Source organism: Hyla sarda, chromosome 1 (assembly GCF_029499605.1).
Source record: "Hyla sarda isolate aHylSar1 chromosome 1, aHylSar1.hap1, whole genome shotgun sequence".
Lineage (NCBI taxonomy): Eukaryota > Metazoa > Chordata > Amphibia > Anura > Hylidae > Hyla > Hyla sarda.
In genome coordinates, this window is record NC_079189.1 from 459,906,578 (window position 1) to 459,928,691 (window position 22,114).

Here is a 22,114-nt window from a genome sequence, read left to right on the forward strand (position 1 = left end):
GCTCAAAAGAAACAAAATAAGAGTAGCCAAGTAAAAATCAAATTCACTTGTATGCATAGTGGGCCAAAATTACTCAATATTGATGTAAAATACTTGTTTATTAGGTTTAGGGATTCATAACTTTTTTATATGGATGACAGTTTAATATGGAAAATACTTTTTCACAGTACTATATATTACGAAGGTGGTGAATTGTAGTAAGTAAATAGTACGAAGTCAAAATAACAAAACAGAAGAAAAAATGGTGGTTGAAATATTTATTTTGCAGTGTTTTCAGTTGGTCTCATTCACGGAAAGACAAGTGATTTTTTCACGCATTTCATCTATGGTCCTTGAAGTTTCTGTAATTGTAGTTTCCGTCTGAACACTAAAAAGCGATGAAAACATTATAGTTAGTAATGTCATCAAAATGCATTTTAATATGAAGATGAATGTTTGTTTTAGGACTCATATACACAGCAGAGTCCCTAATTTTCTGTACTACAGAGCCATAGACCTTCCACATGTTGTTGTTGGTACATCTGTATGGCACTATATTTTGGAGATATTCTCTAATAGAAGCAATGTTTCTATAATAGAATACCAATGTAATACAGAATACCACACCATAATGGCCTTATCTTTCTAGATACTATTCTTTTTCAAATTGCAATCCAAACATTAAAAATGCTGTACCTTCTACAGTGTTCCTTTATTTCATTCTTGCTTTTTCCTGAAGCTGGAAGATTCAGATGAGCTTTCTTTGAACCTACGGTATATAATAATGCAGTAAATTAAAGATTAATTAATAAACCACCACCAGGGCAATCAACCTCATGCATCATGTCCTATTGAAGCCCCTTCCCCTATGCCTCCAATTTACAGATACGGAAAAGGCTTTTGACGGACTGAACTGGGTCTTTATGGGTGACACATTGATGTATGTGGGTCTGGGTGCCAATATGTACCAACAGATCCTTAGTCTATACTCTGTGTCCGTGACTGTTAATGGCCATTTCTCTGCATCCTTCTCTATATGAAATTGAATGGTGCCCCCTGTCTCCTATGGTTTTTATACTGTGCTTTGAACCTCTTCTTGATCATGTCATGAATAACAGAGGCATCAAAGGAATCCTCATGAGACGCCCAACATGCTTTTTCTTTATCTCTGCTTCAAGGATTTCTTTGCCTAACCTGGTGGCTGAATTGACGGCTTATGCTACATTGTCCAACTCTAAGATCAACTAATAAAAGTCTGATATACAGCAAAAACAGATAATAGTCTGGCACTGCGTCCCACCTGGATCCGTAATTCGCCAATATGTGACTAGCAGCCTTCAATGAAATGGAATATAACGTGGTGCTCTGATAACAGGTTCAACTTGATAAATAGACTTCCAAAAAAAAAAAAAATTTATGTTGGCACCCACCAATTTTTCCATATTTTCTTCGTTATTTTATATACTCACATATACATAGGACAGGACGACATGCATAGGGGGGGGGGGGGGTACCACAAGGCGACAGTACTGTTTCACTCACTGAAGAGCTTCAACTGGCTTCTATTTCATTATGGAGTGCAGACACACTTATGCAGGTGCTAATCAGTAAACAACCATTCACTATCCTAAATACCTCACGTCACTTCATGACGAAACGGTTCAGAGCTCAGCGTCAGGTAAAAAAATTCATGTCAACTCTATCATTTAACCCTAGAGGGCCTGATGCTTCTGTTCTTAGTGTCCAACATGGTTCCCTATGTAACAATCTCTTGTCTCGTTGTTCACCTGGTCTAGCATATACTTGCTCTATACCTCACTTGGATCCAGACCTGGAGATAAAGAGTGCAACATTTCCCCCAGGATACCAAATGGATGGCCTCAAAACACCGACCATCAATCACTAAGCCCTGCATGCAATCCTCTGGGCAGTTTCAACAATTCCAACACTTCTTACAGGTGAAACTCGAAAATTAGAATATCGTGCAAAAGTCCATTGTATTTCAGTAATGCGACTTAAAAGGAAAGGAAGCATGAAGTGCTCCAACATCTCCTGGTAGACGGATGTGGTGACCCTGGACTTAATGAAGCACAAAGGACCAACCCCAGCAGATGACATGGCTCCCCAAATCATAGTAATGGGGGGGGGGTCATGAGCTGTAACCATAATCATCACAATTATGACAAATCACGGCTTAAACTATTTTGCTTTGCATGTAATGAGTCTCTCCCATATATTAGTTTCACCTTTTAAGTTGCATTACTCAAAGAAATGAACTTTGCACGATATTCAAATTTTTCGAGTTTCACCTGTAATTGCTTGTCCGAGGGGGATATCTTTTTAGTTTGTTTGTTCTTAATATTAGTTTATTAGTTTTTATTGTACAAATTCTTTAAGAACAAACAATCCCACAAATCATTTAAAATACATTACTATTGCACATACAATGAAAGAAAATTGGCAATATTAACAAACCACAAGTGACAATTTTACCATTCTCAGCCCCATCCAACTGACCTGATTCTAATAGACAAAAAAATGAAATCAAATTTGTATTTTTCCAGCAACCATATTAAAAGAGGATGGTTCTTCCCTACCAGAATAGTAAATTGAGCTGCCAAAAATATATAGCTTTCAATCTGCCATAAAGAGATATCCCCAGGGGGATATTGTTGCTTGAAACCCTTTTGAGTGTTTGTATGATACTGCAGATGCTTTCTGTCATGTGCTATCCATTTATATACAGATTGCTTGCCCTAATCGCCCTTAAGGCGTTCATCTCAGGCCAGATCCAAGAGCCCGAACATTAAAGGGAAACTAACAGGCTGTTCGCCACCACTAAACCCAAAACACTGGGTTTTACTGCAGGTAAACAGGATTAAAATGATGTATTACATAAAGGCGGTACTCTGTCCCTAGACATCTTATCCCCTAACCAAAGGATAGGGATAAGATGTCTGATCGCGGGGGTCTCGCCGCTGGGGACCCCCGCGATCTCCCCTGCAGCACCCCCGTTTCTCAGCTGCACAGATCGAGGATCGCTCTGTGGCTGCTGACAGGCGATGCATGTTACGTCATGCCCCCTCCCATAGACTTGCATTGAGGGGGCGTGGCATTACGAGGTGGCGGAGCCATGACGTCACGATACTCCATCCCCTGCATTGCCCGGGGGTGCTGCAGGAGAGATCTGGGGACCCCTGCAATCAGACATCTTATCCCTTATCCAAAGGGGCAGGGGATGTCTAGGGGCAGAGTACCTTTTTAAATTGGTCCGTGCGTTTACAAGATATGGCCCCCATTGCTAGAATGCTAATTAGCTTTAGTGCGCAATGGAGGTGGAAGTCGGCTTGGCGAGCTTCCTTGCCTCCGTCCTGTATGCCACACTATGATTCATTTGTTTTCACTCTCCCATCGTAAATAATAGCTAATCATCAGCCCTACACTATGTGGTGAACAGGGCCAGGTTTATATATTACAGAAATATTTCTATTACAGATATCTGGTTAGATTTATCAAAACTTGTGAAGAGGAAGAGTGGTGCATTTGCCCATAGCAACCAATCGGATTGCTACTTTCGTTTTTGAAAAGGCCTCTGAAGAATAAAAGAATCAATCTGATTGGTTGCAATGGACAACTGCTCCACTTTTCCTCTGCATAGGTTATGATAAATCTCTCCCTCATCTCGTGTAACATTTACATTTAAAATTGATGGTAACTGTTGTTTTAAACACCATCCCCCCCATTTAAATGTTATCTGATTTCTAACATATTTGTAAATAACTTCATTTATCAAAAACTACTTCTTATCCAATAAAAACAGGTCTAATAGGTTACTGCCTCTTGTTAGTGGAATTTCGACTCTAGTAACAGAGACCAGACAAAACATAACAAGTGGAAGTGGGGTCTGCATCACTCTGCTTGCTGAAAATGATCCACACTGTGCCCAAAAGATAAATTGCGGTTCTTTCATCTCTTACCACCTATAAAGCTCATGATAGCTGTCTCCTTTGTAAATACTAGTGTACCTACCACTATATGTCCACAGTGCTGCAGCATAAATTCCCTTTCCATTTAGCTTATTAGCATCAGTTCAGTGCTTAGTGTGTACCCTTTCCTGGCTGTGCTACTGCCATTTGTTTTGTTTTTTAATTCCTGCTCATATAGCACTCTCCAAAGCTACAGCATCAGTAGCCCATTTTCCCTCCTCACTATCTAGAGTAGAGTAGTGTATTGTGTAAATAATTTCCCAGCACTCTGCCAGCCTATTAGTACGTCAAGCAAATAGCAGATAGGAGTAGGTGCTGTGCTGTGACTGGACAGAGAAGTAAGGGAAAGAAAGTCCTGTGTGTGTACTACTGGCAAACAGCTCAGCTATAGTCCCGTTCCTGAAATGGAGAGAATGAGAAATAGCAGTGCACCATGGAGGGAGCTCAATAACAGTAGTGAGAGCACTAAAATCACCTTCTCACCACTCTGAAGAATTTTAAAGGTTTTAACATGACATACCACATCTTATCTTTGAATGCAGATGTTTTTCTGTCAAGGCTTTCATGTTGCTGGTACTGTAGATTCTGGCAATGCTGCATAAATATCTTTTTTGGCCCATAGTAAGATCAGGATGCTAAAATATATAATATATAAACAGATGAAAAACATTTGCAGAGATTAGCATTCACCTATAGAGAACTGTTATATTTGTCTAGATTATCACCTACAAGTCAATATTGCAGTTCATGTGTGCCCTCCCTCTAAAATAAATCTGACTTGGTTCATAAATGCAGAAGGAAAATAAGAGTTATTAGAATCTTATAACTGAACTTAGCAAAGTGGATTAGTCCCTATACTAAAGTAATAGACGGCTTCAAACCTAGCCAGCAAATACTAAAAAGCCTTGCCAATGACAGATGCATTTAGCTATCCATCCTGCTAAAAACCATTTAGAGTAAAATAAAGTTTCCTCAGTGGCTTGACAAATTGGCTGCCACTTCTTCACACTTTGTGGGTGCTTTTTGTAGTTATTTTTTCACCTGTTACATGTTTGAGCTGCACCTCCAGTTAGGGCTCTGGAGATTGTATAGCAGCACAGAGTGGATCTTTAATATGAAACTGTGGGCAACCCATGTGCGAAATGGTGCTTCAGTTTTGACCATATTACGGTGGAATTCTACAGTAGAAGCAATTGACAATTGCATTATCTCTATATGAATCCAAGACAAAAGCCCCCATAGGACATCTGGGACATGAGGGCATACTGCAGGGCCTCAAAAACTTCTATGGGCATAAAATTATGATTTTCTACATACATGCTGTGAGAATGTGTATGAGCCCTACAAGTATTGAATCAAGTTTGTGCTTCATTAATTAATATATATATATATATATATATATGTATAGAAGAAGACTCTACCTTGAGAAATGTTTCATTTTTCATAGTCCTGGAAATTTTGACTGTTTTGATCTGCTGTCTTAAAGGAACAATTTGCAGTCTGCCTCCTTTCTGTGAATCCTTTGAAGTGCTATCGTCAGTGCCTTAGAAAAAACAAAAATATGCTAAGGTCATGTTTAAATGTCTGGAATGTCCACACAGAAAATCTCTTTGGAGAGAATCCGGAGACTGAAGGTGCCGGCATAATATGGTGGTGCTAGGACCGCATGTGAATGCGCCATCTCATAGACAGCATTCCGTGTGGTGTCCACAGAAAGAATAAACATGTTATTTTTTTCTGCGGTATCCCATTGTGATGATAAACCAATACCATTGAGGGCATAGATGTGGTGTGAACCCTTCCTTAACTACACTGAACTATAAAAGTCAGGTATTTATACAAAATATTTTAATTTCTTAAAGGAAAACTGTCAGCTCGTTCACCCACACTAAATCTTATACACTGGGTTATAGTGTGCGTGAACAGTCCAACGAGGGGTCACTTACTTAAATATGTCCAGTAGGTCCTGAGATATGTCCCCCAGAAGATCCACTGCTGAATTCAGTGAATTGCGTGCAGGGGGCGGGGCTTTACTGGCTTAATTTACATATTGATTGTCTGGGTCTCCACATCCTAGTGAAGTAGAATCACAGACAATGGATATGTAAATTGAGATGGGGAAGCCCCGCAACCTGCACATGTTTCACTGAATTCAGCAGAGGATCTTCTGAGGAACATATCTCAGGACCTGTATAAATGTTATCCCCTCAGACAAAACTGGGGATGTATACCTGCGCCAATGATGGATTTATTGAAATAATTTCGCTGCTGCAGTAGTGTATTGTGTGACCCCCTTCTATTTCACACAAAAAGGTGAATGAATATAAATAATAATAAATACAACCGATTGCTCTGCGTTACGGACCAGTGGATTAAAACTGTTCAATGTGCCACAATATATAGTGCAATTTATACCAGTAATTCATATATCTAGGTGTATTAGTACTTGAATATAGGTAACTCATAGAATAATGATAAGTTACCTACTAGTACTAGTACATCTAGATATACACTGCTCAAATAAATAAAGGGAACACTAAGATAACCCATCCTAGATCTGAATGAATGAACTAATCGTAAGAAATACTTTCGTCTTTACGTAGTTGAATGTTCTGACAACAAAATCACACAAAAATTATCAATGGAAATTAAATTTATCAACCCATGGAGGTCTGGATATGGAGTCACACTCAAAATCAAAGTGGAAAACCACACTACAGACTGATCCAACTTTGATTTAATGTCCTTAAAACAAGTCAAAATGAGGCTCAGTAGTGTGTGTGGCCTCCACGTGCCCATATGACCTCCCCACAATGCCTGGGCATGCTCCTGATGAGGTGGTCTCTTGAGGGATGTCCTCCCAGACCTGGACTAAAGCATTTGCCAACTCCTGGACAGTCTGGTGCAACGTGGCGTTGGTGGATGGAGCGAGACATGATATCCCAGATACCTCAGGCTACCTCTGGCAAGCACATGGAGAGCTGTGCGGCCCCCCAAAGAAATGCCACCCCACACCATTACTGACCCACCGCCAAACCGGTCATGCTGGAGGATGTTGCAGGTAGCAGAACGTTCTCCACGGCGTCTCTAGACTCTGTCACGTCTGTCACATGTGCTCAGTGTGAACCTGCTTTCATCTGGGAAGAGCACTGGGCGCCAGTGGCGAATTTGCCAATCTTGGTGTTCTCTGGCAAATGCCAAACGTCCTACACGGTGTTGGGCTGTAAGCACAACCCCCACCTGTGGACGTAGGGCCCTCATACCACCCTCATGGAGTATGTTTCTGACACATGCACATTTGTGGCCTGCTAGAGGTCATTTTGCAGGGCTCTGGCAGTGCTCCTCCTTGCACAAAGGCGGAAGTAGTGGTCCTGCTGCTGAGTTGTTGCCCTCCTACGGTCTCCTCCACCTCTCCTGATGTACTGGCCTGTCTTCTGGTAGTTCTTCCATGCTCTGGACACTACGCTGACAGACACAGCAAATCTTCTTGCCACAGCTCGCATTAATGAGCCATCCTGGATGAGCTGCACTACCTGAGTCACTTGTGTGGGTTGTAGACTCCGTCTCATGCTACCACTAGAGTGAAAGCACCGCCAGCATTCAAAAGTGACCAAAACATCAGCCAGGAAGCATAGGAATTGAGAAGTGGTCTGTGGTCACCACCTGCAGAACCACTCCCTTATTGGGGGTGTCTTGCTAATTGTCTATAATTTCCACCTGTTGTCTGTTCCATTTACACACCAGCATGTGAAATTGATTGTCAATCAGTGTTGCTTCCTGAGTGGACAGTGGGATTTCACAGAAGTGTGACTGACTTGCAGTTACATTGTGTTATTTAAGTGATCCCTTTATTTTTTTGAGCAGTGTATGAATTACTGGTATAAATTGCACTATATATTGTGGCACATTGAACAGTTTTAATCCACTGGTCCATATCGCAGCGCAATCGGTTGTATTTATTATTATTATATCTCAGGACCTACTGGACATATTTACGTAAGTAAACCTTCATTGGACTCCTGTTAACCCACACTATAAGCCAGTGTATTGGGTTTAATTTGGGTGAATAGGCTGACAGTTTTCCTTTAATGAGTTTTCTGTAACTTTTTGTTAGCTGTGCTGTATAGACTGGGACAGAATGTTTCCAAGTCATATTATTATCATTAATGATAAGCGAGTTAAAAAGGGTTTTCCAGTCCCAAAAAAATTTGAAGGAGTGCCCCTGTTCCCAGCACTACTTCCTTTTTCCTGTGACACATTTACCCCACAGAAACTGCCTGCTTAGCCGATGACTGGCTGAGGTGGGTCACAGCTGTGGCTGGTTATCTGCTCAACCACAACATTAAAGGGGCATTCCAGGAAAAAAAAATGTTTTTATAGCAACTGGCTCCAGAAAGACAGATTTGTAAATTTCTTCTATTAAAAAAATCTTAATCCTTTCAATATTTATCAGCTGCTGAAGTTGAGTTGTTGTTTTCTGTCTGGCATCAGTGCTCTCTGCTGACATCAGTGCTTGTCTCGGGAACTGCACAGTGTAGAAGAGGTTTGCTATGGGGATTTTGCTTCTAAACTGGGCGGTTCCCGAGACACGTGTTATCAGAGAGCACTTAGACAGAAAATAACAACTCAACTTCATCAGCTCATAAGTACTGAAAGGATTAAGATTTTTCTGGAGCTAGTTGATATATATATATAAAAAACGTTTTTTCCTGGATAACCCCTTTAAAGGAGAACTCTGGTGGAAACAAGTGGAAAACAAAGGTTTTCAAATCAACTGGTGCCAGAAAGTTAAACAGTTTGGAAATTATAGAAATACAGTGGTAGTCAACTTACCGCATTCCTCCGCTAGGGCATGAGGCCTCCAATAGTAGAATTCCAAGAACGAATACCAGTGGTCTATTGCTTTACCCACACCCATGACGGTGGGCTTGGTGTTGTTGCAGGGTGAATGTGAGCAGAAGGAGGTGGGTAGGGGATGGAGTTGGTTTGTTCAATGTGCATTATCTGAGCCATATGCACGCCTTAGTAATGATTTGTGATGTTCATAATGTATGCTTTCTATGTCATGAGTATTCTTAGGGTTGTCAATCCCTGTGTTGTATTGTTGTTACTCATATTTGAAAATCAATAAAAATGTTATTTAAAAAAAAATAGAAATGTGAATTTTCACTTACCATCATTAAGATCCTTGTGACCAAAATCCAATCTCCTAAAGAAAGATGTAGATGTTATGAAAGAAGACTGTACAGTGCCATATACAATGCAGGTATCTACATCATCTATAAGGTATATTACATGCATCTTTAGGGTACATACAGTACAGACCAAAAGTTTGTACACACCTTCTCATTCAGAGTTTTCTTTATTTTCATGACTATGAAAATTGTAGATTCACACTGAAGGCATCAAAACGATGAATTAACACACGTGGAATTATATACATAACAAAAAAGTGTGAAACAACTGAAAATATGTCATATTCTAGGTTCTTCAAAGTAGCCACCTTTTGCTTTGATTACTGCTGTGCACACTCTTGGCATTCTCTTGTTGAGATTCAAGAGGTAGTCACCTGAAATGGTTTTCACTTCACAGGTGTGCTGGTGTGGAGGAGGAGGTGTGATGGTGTGGGGGTGCTTTGCTGGTGACAATGTTGGGGATTTATTCAAAATTGAAGGCATACTGAACCAGCATGTCTACCACAGCATCTTGCAGCGGCATGCTATTCCATCCGGTTTGCGTTTAGTTGGACCATCATTTATTTTTCAACAGGACAATGACCCCAAACACACCTCCAGGCTGTGTAAGGGCTATTTGACCAAGAAGGAGAGTGATGGGGTGCTGCGCCAGATGACCTGGCCTCCACAGTCACCGGACCTGGACCCAACCGCAGAGTAAAGGCAAAAGGGCCAACAAGTGCTAAGCATCTCTGGGGACTCCTTCAAGACTGTTGGAAAACCATTTCAGGTGACTACCTCTTGAAGCTCAACAAGAGAATGCCAAGAGTGTGCAAAGCAGTAATCAAAGCAAAAGGTGGCTAGAACCTAGAATATGACATATTTTCACACTTTTTGTTATGTCTATAATTCCACGTGTGTTAATTTTCATAGTCATGAAAATAAAGAAAACTCTGAATGAGAAGGTGTGTCCAAACTTTTGGTCTGTACTGTACATGTATCTATAGGGAATATACATATATACATACATACATATATAGGGGTATATACATACATCTATAAGGTATATACATATTCCTATAAGGTACATACATACATCTATAGGTATATACATCCATCCATGGGGTATATACATGCATCTATAAGGTACATACATCTATAGGTATATACATCCATCCATGGGGTATATACATGCATCTATAAGGTACATACATCTATAGGGTATATATATCCATCCATGGGGTAAATACATGCATCTATAAGGTACATACATACATCTATAGGGTATATACATCCACCCATGGGGTATATACATGCATCTATAAGGTACATACATACATAGGGTATATACATCCATCTATAAGGTACATACATACATCTATAGGGTTTATACATACACCTATAAGGTACATACATACATACATCTATAGGGTATATACATACATCTATAGGGTATATACATACATCTATGGGGTATATACATACATCTATGGGGTATATACATACATCTATAAGGTATACACATATTCCTATAAGGTACATACATACATCTATAGGTATATACATCCATCCATGGGGTATATACATGCATCTATAAGGTACGTACATACATCTATAGGTATATACATACATACATCTATAGGGTTTATACATACATCTATAAGGTATATACATACACATATAAGGTATATACATACACATATAAGGTATATACATACACATATAAGGTATATACATACATCTATAGGGTATATACATCCATCCATAGGGTATATACATACATCTATAAGGTATATACATACACCTATAAGGTACATACATCTATAAGGTGTTTATATATAGGTATATACACTTCATCCAGCTGACTGACCTTACAAGGAGACTCTTTTGGTTTTGTTCATCTGATGAAATCTTCTTCCTCTTAGAGGTGCAGGTTGTGTGTTTGTCCATCTTCTCTTGCGCCTCCCCCAGCATCTAGCCTTCTAGGAACATGCCAGGTCTCCATGGTTACATGAACTCATCTTTCTCCTCCTAGGATGCTCCTTGATAGAAGTCATAGATTGCGGCACATGCGCACAATTGAGTACAAGAGCGCCCTATCTGCGCACGCGCTAAATTACTTGACCCCTTATGTACCGTAGTAATGCTATTGATGACGCTGACTACCGCCGACATCGGGATCTAGTTGGATTCCCCTGATTAGTTTGTGAATACAGTATTCGGGACATTAGTTCGCACTGTAGTTTGAGCTGCAGCGGCCACCGTACTGTCCCGGAAGTAAACCACGTGTAAACACGCACCAGCTCCAGGAGCGGAGATCATGCCTCGGTACGCGCAGCTGGTGATGGGGCCGGCGGGCAGCGGGAAGGTGAGTTACACATAACACTGGAGGTTTAGGTTGCACACTTTCCAAGGTACTTTTTGTTTTTGTAGACATAATACAATGTACCCAGAGTCAACACTATGACAGAGTTTCACAACCAGGGAGCCTGGATCTGTTGCAAAACTACAACACCCAGCATGCCCGGACAGCCTTTGGCTGTCCGGGCATGCTGGGAGTTGTAGTTTTGCAACAGCTGGAGGCACCCTGACTTGGGAAAACACTGCTCTGTGTGATTACCAGTTTAGGGCTGTGTTCACATTTGTCAGATCACATATAAAAGACGGGACTAATAAATCAGCACCACAGACAGAATAAGGCTAGGTTCACACTGCGGAATCTCCGGGCAGAACATTTCCGCCCGGAGATTCCGAGTGCGGCCAGCAGCGACTCAATCAGTCGGCACTAGGACCGCGTGGACACTGCAGTTTCCAATAGACTGCAATGTGTTCCGTGAGTATTTTCTCCTGAAGAAAGAGCAGCGCCATTCTTTAGGCGGAAATTTTCATGCGGATTCCGCTGCACAAATTTCGAAGTGTGAATTTGTGAACGGAAACCCATTCACAATACAGTACGTTTTAGTAAGCGCAATTCCAAAGCGGAATTTCCGTAGTGGGAACCTAGCCTAATTTTTCCATCAGCATGATGGAAGCCTGACAGATCCCATTGATGTCCATCATGTGGTGAATCTGACACGGCTGTTATTTTCACTTCTATATTCCTATTAGTGCAGATGTGACGCTGTTAGCTGAGCGTTCATTTGGCCAATTCCATTGAAATCAATTGCGCTTGGACATTCCACTGTGTGAACATGGCCTTATAAAGAAGCTTGTCTCCTGCCATCGGGTGACTTGAGCAGTAAGTTAGGTAAGAAAGTGCACAACTGGACTTCTCCTGGCTATTAGAGATGAGCGAACTTACAGTAAATTCGATTTGTCACGAACTTCTCGGCTCGGCAGTTGATGACTTATCCTGCATAAATTAGTTCAGCTTTCAGGTGCTCCTGTGGGCTGGAAAAGGTGGATACAGTCCTAGGAAAGAGTCTCCTAGGACTGTATCCACCTTTTCCAGCCCACGGGAGCACCTGAAAGCTGAATTAATTTATGCAGGATAAGTCATCAACTGCCGAGCCGAGAAGTTCGTGACAAATCGAATTTACTGTAAGTTCGCTCATCTCTACTGGCTATGTCTAGAGATTGGAGGAGGTCTCAGCACTGTAAGATTAAAACTATTGAAATGTCAATGACAGTAAGTCTAAGTTCGCACGATGAAATTGTATTGTATGGCGTCCATTTTAGGACATCGTCAGCCGTAACTCCGTCAGGCGAAACAGCGTCCCGCCTCCTTCCTCGGACCTATCGCTGTCAGTCATCAGCCACAACTCCGTCCCCCATCATGCGAAACAGCGACCCTCCTCCCTCACACCAATCCTCCGTCAGTCGTCAGCCACAACTCCCTCATCCAAAACTCCCTCGTTCAAAACGCAGTCATCCCTCAGACGCAACTTCCTGTGGCATAGCAGAGCCAACGCTGCACAGCATGTATAGCAGAGTCGAAAATGTGAAACTTGTACTACAGACACTACATGTGTCTGTATAGCAGAGCCAACGCTGAATAGCAGAGAGCTGACACTGCAAGTGCTCTGCTACACGGCAGGAAGGTTTTTCGTCTGAGGGATGAGACATTTTTGGATGATGGAGGAGGGAGTTGCGGCTGACCCCTGATGGAAATACTGCAACATATCCACCACATGTGGACATACATTTCCACTAATAATCTTTCTGTGTTGGAGTTTTGGCTTCAGGATAGACTGGCTCAACGGCGCTGATCGACTAGACAGGTGAATGGATAAAAAGGATTTATTGACCAGAATGCAGCGCGTTTCGCTACGCATGCACAGCTTCCTCAGGCATAACAAGAAGGATTCACAACAGGTTTATATAGGTAAGAATTAACCATTTCACTGGCAATACAAAACACAACTATATAAACCAGTTGTGAATCCTTCTTGTTATGCCTAAGGAAACTGTGCATGCGTATCGAAACGCGCTGCATTCTGGTCAATAAACCCTTTTTATCCATTCACCTGTCTGGTCGATCAGCGCCTTTTGAGCCGTTCTATCCTGAAGCCAAATCTCCATTGCCATTTACATTCCGGAGTGCAGCAGACAACCTATCTTATATATTGGTACCATTATTGTGTATGTGGCTACACAACCACCCAGGGTGAGCAGCTAATCTTTATACACCAATCTCACGCTTGGGTTGAAACAATACTTCTCTATGGAGCGCTTATTTCCTAATCTTTCTGTGTGACCTTTTTGTCTTCCTGCAGAGCACCTACTGTTCTACCATGGTTCAGCACTGTGAGGCTCTGAATAGGTCAGTTCAAGTTGTAAACCTGGATCCTGCAGCAGAGTATTTTGACTATCCAGTCATGGCCGGTAAGTTGTGGAGTAAAATATGTATATAAACTATACAGAAACAGCCAGTATAGCCTATCCCTGTGCTCAACTAAAGCTGTCCATACCCTACAGATTTTGGATGCTCTGAAATGCTGATTTAGATAGTGCCAGTTGTTGACTAAAGGTAGATCTGTTAAATTGTTAGAGTTTTTCCTAACTATGCCCATTGTGTGGGATATGGAAAAAAAAAATTAAATCTGTATTTACATCCAGTGCTTCTGCGGTGCCTCTGGTGTTCAGCGTTTTGTCCCTGTGTGCAATTGTCTGCCAAACAACATATCTGTAACCTAGTGTTTTCAAACAGTGTGCATCCAGCTGTTGAAATACTATAATTTCCAGCATGCCCTGACTGCCTTTGGCGGTCCGGGCATGTTGGGAATTCTAGTTTTGCAACAGCTTGAAGCACACTGTATGGAAAACACTACTGTAACCCATCAACGCAAGACCAGACCGCAGATTACCTCAGGCATTGATCAGTGGTTTGCATGCAATTTAATGGGTACCTTTCATCAAAAAAACTTTTGATATATTATAGATTAATGTATGCAGAATAACTTTCCAATAGCATGTTATTAAAAAATATGCATTTTTCTCTTACATTTTCCACTTTGAAAAAATGACCACTAGGGGTCTCCCTACCAGTCCTTTTTTTTTTTTTTTTTTTTTTATAGATTTCAGACTCATGCTGGAGTCCTAAATCTCAGACTGCAGCCGGGACACAGACAGACTCCCTGGCAGGGAGCAGTGCTGAGTTTGTCTGTGTCCCAGCTGCAGTCTGAGATTTAGGACTCCAGCATGAGTCTGAAATCTATAAAAAGGGCTTGCAGCCAGGACTGGTAGGGAGACCCCTAGTGGTCATTTTTTCAAAGTGGAAAATGTTATAGAAAAATGCATATTTTTTAATAACATGCTATTGGAAAGTTATTCTGCATACAATAATCTAGAATATATCAAAAGTTTTTGGATGAAAGGTACCCTTTAAAATATGGCAGTCTCTTATATATTCAGTGCACAGGTAGGATCCCAGTCCTTAATTCAATATATCAAAACTACTTGATTCATTATATAAAAAATTAAGTTTTCAGGTAATTTTATTATCCACAATCCTTTTCAAAATGTCATGTTTCTGTCCCACTGGACCTTCCTCAGATATCACGATTGCTGCGGAGTCTCTATGAGTAAATAGGCAAAACAGGCAAGTGCTGGGATGTGGGCATGAAGAAAGTGCGACTATATAAGAAATTTGCTACGTTGGCATGCAAACATGTAATTTATGCTTCAGAATGTTTTTAGTTGTCAGTGGGAAGCATTATACAGTTGCTTACTAGCAGAAAAATACATGCAAATCTATTCAAATGTGTGATATAATGAACAATTTCCCATGTTCCTAATGATTCCTATATCTCAATTCAGATATCAGAGAGCTCATTGAAGTAGATGATGTAATGGAAGATGCTTCTCTGCGATTTGGGCCCAATGGAGGCCTAGTGTATTGTATGGAGTACTTTGCCAATAACTTTGACTGGCTGGAGAACTGCTTGGGCCACACGGAAGATGACTATATACTGTTTGACTGTCCAGGTGATCATACATTCTTTGTATATTTCATCCTTGAAGGAGTAGTGTTGCTACAGCAGCATCTACACAAACAGACGACCTGTTATACTTGCACTGCGCCATTAAAGGAAACCTTTTATGTTAAAATGCTATCTGTCCTGCATTCAACATCTTAATAGAGCAGAAGAGGAGACACAGATTTATGTGTAGTTTTATGGCAAAAATTAAGTAACTTAATTAAATAAAATAACTTTTTATTAAATAAATTAAATAACTTGTAATTGTGATTACATTTTAATTCATGTTCATTCTGGGCTTAGGAGTCCATTGGACCACCCACTGGACTCCTAAGGCCAGAATAAAAAGGAATATAAATTCAAATCTGTTCTGTAACATGATGCTTGCAAATCAGACGGAATGTTAAGTGTGACAGGTTCCCTTTAACCCTCATGCGCAGCAGGTCCCAGCTACTGATAGCAGCCAGGGACCCGCTGGTAATGGCGGACATCCGTGATCGCGCGGATGTCCGCCATTAACCCCTCAGATGCCGTGATCAATACAGATCATGGCATCTGCAGCATTGTGGTCACTAAAATGGATGATCGGATCGCCCACAGCGCTGCCGCGGCGATCCGATCATCCAGAACGGCAGACAGAGGTCCCCTCACCTGCCTCCGCTGCCTTCCATGGGTCTTCTACTCTGGTCTGCGATCGAGCAGTCCAGAGCAGATGATAAACGATAATACTGATCAGTGCTATGTCCTATGCATAGCACTGAACAGTATTAGCAATTGAATGATTGCTATAAATAGTCCCCTGTGGGGACTATTAAAGTGTAAAAATAAAAAATAAATGTGAAAACCCCCGCCCCCAATAAAAACGTAAATTGTCCCATTTTCCCCTTTTTTTTTTTTTTTTTTAGCCCAACAGTAATAGAAAAGTATGTAATTATGGGAATCATTTTAATTGTATTGACCCAAAGAATAAAGAACACGTCATTTTTACCGTAAATTGTACGGCGTGAAAACAAAACCTTCCAAAATTTGCAAAATTTAGGTTTTCTTTTTTATTTCCCCACACAAATAGTATTTTTTTTTGGTTGCGCCATACATTTTATGGTAAAGTGAGTGATGGCATTACAACGAACAGCTTGTTGCGCAAAAAACAAGCCCTCATACTAGTCTGTGGATGAAAATATAAAAGTTAGGATTTTTTGAAAGCGAGAAAGAAAAAACGAAGATGTAAAAATAAAATTGTCTGAGTCCTTAAGGCCCAAATGGGCTGAGTACTTAAGGGGTTAAAGAGTACCTATCATGAACTAATCTGTCCCTAATTCCCCCTCCCCCATATGTCCCTGACTTTTTTTTTTTTTTTTTTTTAAACCCCTCTTTACACCTAATTTTCCCTTGTATGGCTGCTTAGTCTTGGCTCCATGTGTGAGGGAGGAAGGGAACGTGGCCCGGCAGGCGTGATTTCATCTGAAGCCTGTCTTGGCTCACTTCCGCCCTTCTTCCTCTATGCTGCGATCCCTTCCGGGAGCACAGCACGACAGGCAACTGCACGTGCCATACAGAGAGGAGGAACCAGCCGGCCGTGTCAGGTCTGATTAACATGCTGGGAGCTGCGCTGTTCTTGTCATTGTCCCGGCTGCACTATGAGAGTTTGTGAAGGTGATCAGTGTTAGTCTGGCAAAAGAAAAAATCCACATTTATAGACTGGCCAAAAAGGTTTCTACATTACTATTAGAGTATGTTCAAATGATGGAATTTCCATGCGGAATTCCGCACAGAGATTTTGCAGCAGCAGAAGCCTATTGATATCAATGCAATGAAATAAAATGTCCTGCTGAGGACTTTCCTATTACCTTTGGCATCCGCCTCATCTGTCTACAAGAGTCTGCAGCGCCATACCTGAGGGTTTTTTCCTGCTCTATTTCTAATATTGACTCCCAAGACGACTTGTTTCCTCCTGCAACCCATCGGCATAGCAGCGACTCGTACTACAGTACCCAGATTATATCGTGGGTGATATGCTTTTTTGCATAGATCTCAAGGTGAGCGGCCATCTATAAGCCCCGTGGGGTTCCCCCCCCCACCCACCACCCGATCTATTGAGGGTAAATACACGAGGCGCCGTCCGTCGGTCCTTTCTTTTCTTTTCTCTACAGATTATTGATATCAATGGGATTCTGCTGCACTGTACACACAGTGTTTCCACTGCAGATGTTTCTGCTGTGGAAATCCCAATTCCGGAGTCCACAGAAAGAAAAGCCATGTCTATTCTTTCTGCGGAGTCCACACAGAAATGCGTTGCTGTCTGAGACTATGCCTTTCCGAGCAGTCCTAGCGCTGGCATGTTCTGCTGGCACTCCGCTGTTGGGGGAATGTCCGCACGAAAATGTTCTGTGTGAATGTAGCCTAACGGTACTAGTTCCGTTGTAATGAGCCTGTATGAATTTCCCTAGGCCAGATTGAACTATACACCCATCTGCCAGTTATGAAGTATCTGGTGGAGCAGCTCCAGCAGTGGGAGTTCAGAGTCTGTGGAGTTTTCCTGGTTGATTCTCAGTTCATGGTGGAATCCTTTAAGGTATGTTTCTTATCTGAACAGGATTATTAACGGTCAGAAATCCCAGAAAGTCAAAACCTGCCTTTATTTCTGCATTCCTAATACATTAGTTTAGTTTCTGAAGTCTACTTAAAAGTTAAAAAAAAGAAAATAAAATAAACTTCAGCAGATAAGACACTCTTTACTTTAAGTAGAATCCCATGTGAGGTGATCAGGAATGGAGACAATAGTGCATGATGGGTGCCATAGTTGTGGAGATACAGGTCTTACTAGTTAGATTGGGTGAACAATGCACTCTGGGTGTTGGGCAGTTAACTAAGGTGTCTGTATGTCTAATATCACATTGCACCAGCTCTTTGTTTTTCCCTTGCAGTTTATTTCTGGTGTCATGGCTGCCCTAAGTGCTATGATCTCTTTGGAGATACCACAGTGTAACATCATGACCAAGATGGATTTATTGAGCAAGAAAGCTAAAAAGGACATAGAAAAGTAAGATTATAACAGTCCTATTTAGTAATATGCAGTCTGTCAATACAACATGTCTAAATTATGTTGTACCTCAACACATTGCTCTTCCCTCCGACAGATTCTTAGACCCAGACATGTATTCCATGATTGAAGACTCAACAAGTAAACTGAGAAGCAAGAAATTCAAAAAGTTAACAAAGGCAATATGTGGATTGGTAATATTTTTTATATACATGCGGTTACTGTGGAGCTTAAACTGATGGGAAAATGAATTAAGATTTTCAGTCTGATGCTTGTGCCATGAAATATTTCACATAAAGTTTGTTTGGCTGCGTAATAGTTTGAAGCCCAACTGTAGTGTGCGCTGATAACTTGGACAATATATAACTTAGCTACATTAACTAATACATTAAAAATCTTTTAATCTTCTGTGATTTAGATTGATGATTATAGCATGGTTCGCTTCTTGCCATTTGACCGATCAGATGAGGAAGGCATTAACATCGTCCTCCAACATATAGATTTCGCTATACAATATGGGGAAGACCTGGAGTTTAAAGAGCCAAGGGTAAGTTCAGCATTTACGGAGAAGCATTTACGAAAATATGTGACCTTCTACATATCCATCTACTAACACCTCATAACTAATGCTAATCCAGTATAAATGTATGTTTACTCTACGGAAGTAAAGAGAGAAATTTCCTCGCTTACTTCCTTTTACTTTTTTTCCTAACAGGAATCGGAGGAGGATAAATCTGAGAATTTTGATGAATTCTTCCAGGACAGGGTAGATGAACAATGACAGAAGAAGGTGTCAGGAACTATATTCTAAAAGGAATTTGGATTTGATTTGGATTCCACTATCTTTACTGTGCCCTGGTACATGCTGAGGTAGTAGTTCACCTGCCCTGTTTAAAAACTGATTTGCCCTGATGTGTGGCGGATCTCCTATGTGTCTGTGTCTTGAAGAAATGTTCATCCTACACAGTGGCATCTTCTAAGCGGACATCATGAACAGAAAAGGCCGAAACCATATGTACTTATACCAGTACGTTGCTGGTATATGTGAACAGCAGACTACACTTGAGCCCTAAGAAACTGTTATGTATGGGAAATTATGGCCTTTGATGCACTGCAGTATAGGTCAGAATCAATAGTTTTTTTTTACAGGTTTCAGATGTATACAGCAGAATAATGGTATAACGTGATATGAATCCAGCAGTATAATATGATACGAGTCCAGCAGCTGAAGAACAAGTAAAAGTGATGCTTTAATACGTATATATTTTCTATAGTATTGGTCACTATATGTAAAGTGATTTTATGATTTTTTTTTTTCTTCATTTAATTTATTTTTCTAGTTTCATAATAAAGATAATATTAAGCTTTACTTGTGCTATTCAAATACACTGATGTGCCTGACATGAGCACAAATGGCTCAAAATGCAGCTGCTTTGAAAAAAACAAAAATAGAACCACAGACTGTGCTGTAAAGATGATGATGGTTAATATGAGAAATGATTAAATATATATCATCTGTCAAACTGTCTTGTGTCAATGAATGATGATGAATGCATAATGCTTCAGTTCTCTTTGAAAATGAAGAGTATATACTAATGACATTTAGCCATTGAATTAATGGTAGGGAAATGAGAATGAGAGAGAGAGAAAAAATTGCCACTGCACAATGAAATGCTATCTGATGTGCAATCTATACCCCTTCCAAGATTTTTTTAAACTTGCTTCCCTGTGTCATATTGAAACTAGTAGAATCGGTTATTTCCATACTAAGGCCGGGTTGACATGGCGGAAAATGTGTGGAATGTCCGCACGGAAAACACTTGCGGACATTCAGCACATTTGACCAATCTGGCAGGTGCTTGGACCGCTCGGAAATGCGCCATCTCATAGACTGCAATTCATTTCCTTGCTGAAGCCTCTGAAAGAATAGACCTGTCTGTTCTTTCTGCGGATGCGGGAATTAGAATTTCTGCAGGAGAAACATCTGGTGCAAAAGTTCTGCCATGTGAACAGTGCAGCAGAACCCCATTGAATTCAATGGGACTCTGCTGCAGCAAAATATTCTGACCAAATTCTGCCGTGTGAACATATCCTAAAGATGTAGATTTACATATTGCATATTTGTTGCAGAATTTCGTTTATGAAGTCAAATAAAGGAAACAAACAAATTACAAGTGCAATACAGTGTAAGGTTTTTTGGGGGTAAAAAAAAATGTAATTGTTTACTAACTAATTAGTGTTCTTCACCTGCACATTGAGAGACATAATGAGAAAAAAATATCCATAAAATCACTGTCTGATTTTTAAGAATTTATTTGCAAAATATGGTGAAAAATAAATATTTGGTCACCTACAAACAAGCAAGATTTCTGGCTCACAGACCTGTAACTTCTTCTTTAAGAGTCTCCTCTGTCCTCCACTCGTTACCTGTATTAATGGCACTTGTTTGAACTTGTTATTAGTATAAAAGACACCTGTCCACAACCTCAAACAGTCAAACTCCACTATGGCCAAGACCAAAGAGCTGTCAAAGGACACCAGAAACAAAATTGTAGACCTGCACCAGGCTGGGAAGACTGAGGGGGAGATTTATCAAAACCTGTCCAGAGGAAAAGTTGCCCAGTTGCCAATAGCAACCAATCAGCTCGCATCTTTCAAATTTTTTTTATTTGTTTTTTTAAACATAGTTTATTCACGGATCCAGAATATGTACAAAGCATATATGACAAAGGTGCATTGTAAACAGTCAGAATCTTGAACAACAATACATTGTCAGGATAATAGGTCAGAGAGTATCGTCTAGATCCATTTTCGTAATACGGAGGATTACCTCCAAAATATAGGAAATAATAAGTAACAACTGTGAAACAAAACCTCAAATCTCTTGAGGAAAGCTGCACCATCCCCACCCAGAGCACAGGGTCGTGCCCATGTAGGATACTGGCCACCTAAGGTCAGACTATATATTATGCAGACAGAGAGTTCTAAGAGTGGGATCCCATAGAAAACCAAGGATGTAGAGAATCATACAATATTAAGACGGTAGTTCTAGATTACCAAGAGTGCCCCTGAGAGCCTCAGTTAAATACCATGTGGTATGTTTAAAATATGCCATTATCCTGTGACGTTCGCCGACATCAGGTAAGTATTGCAAATAATGTTTCCATTTATTAAAAAAGGTCTTTGCATGCATCTCTGAGCATCTTATGGACAATAACATCTCTCTATGTAGTACAGAATGATATTCCTTCAAGATTTCCGTGATTGTCGGCACGGTAGGTTGGAGCCAATGTCTAAGCAAGCAGAATTTAGTAATCAAGATAAGTAAGTGTACACCTTTGGGCATTTTGCCCCTATCAGGAGGATTCGATTCTCTAACAGGTAGATAGTGAAAAATATATGGTTCTGGGGAGAACGGTAAATGTCTATCCCAAATAGTCAATATTAAAGAAGATAGGTCAGACCACAATTTCGACACCTGTGGACATTCCCACAAACAATGCCATAGGTCCGTAC

At 40.6% G+C, this 22,114-nt stretch overlaps 2 protein-coding genes across 2 annotated transcripts; one reads left to right on the top strand and one right to left on the bottom strand.

The window, feature by feature from the left end:
• Positions 1–95: 95 nt before the first annotated feature.
• FAM216A (family with sequence similarity 216 member A) lies at positions 96–11,257 on the bottom strand. Its single transcript, XM_056534411.1, has 6 exons — positions 11,010–11,257; positions 9,140–9,174; positions 5,387–5,508; positions 4,486–4,600; positions 676–748; positions 96–367 (listed from the first exon to the last, which is right to left on the bottom strand). Exons 1-6 carry the CDS (start codon positions 11,111–11,113, stop codon positions 274–276), a joined length of 543 nt encoding a protein of 180 aa, XP_056390386.1. The 5' UTR covers positions 11,114–11,257; the 3' UTR covers positions 96–273.
• Positions 11,258–11,369: 112 nt separating this feature from the next.
• GPN3 (GPN-loop GTPase 3) lies at positions 11,370–20,135 on the top strand. Its single transcript, XM_056534388.1, has 8 exons — positions 11,370–11,507; positions 13,855–13,963; positions 15,398–15,565; positions 18,006–18,130; positions 18,483–18,598; positions 18,696–18,792; positions 19,017–19,145; positions 19,314–20,135. The coding sequence occupies exons 1-8, from the start codon at positions 11,460–11,462 to the stop codon at positions 19,377–19,379; spliced, it is 858 nt and encodes a 285-aa protein (XP_056390363.1). The 5' UTR covers positions 11,370–11,459; the 3' UTR covers positions 19,380–20,135.
• Positions 20,136–22,114: the final 1,979 nt, after the last annotated feature.

Bases quoted from the DNA above. Each gene is read 5' to 3' on its own strand.
- FAM216A (XM_056534411.1), bottom strand. From the start codon at position 11,113: ATGCTGGGGGAGGCGCAAGAGAAGATGGACAAACACACAACCTGCACC. The intron at 4,601-5,386 runs GTAGAGTCTTCT...TATATATTTTAG, and splicing joins AAAATGAAACATTTCTCAAG to CATCCTGATCTTACTATGGG. The intron at 749-4,485 runs GTATGTCATGTT...TATATACCGTAG, and splicing joins GCATTCAAAGATAAGATGTG to GTTCAAAGAAAGCTCATCTG.
- GPN3 (XM_056534388.1), top strand. From the start codon at position 11,460: ATGCCTCGGTACGCGCAGCTGGTGATGGGGCCGGCGGGCAGCGGGAAG. The intron at 13,964-15,397 runs GTAAGTTGTGGA...ATCTCAATTCAG, and splicing joins TGACTATCCAGTCATGGCCG to ATATCAGAGAGCTCATTGAA. The intron at 15,566-18,005 runs GTGATCATACAT...GAATTTCCCTAG, and splicing joins TATACTGTTTGACTGTCCAG to GCCAGATTGAACTATACACC.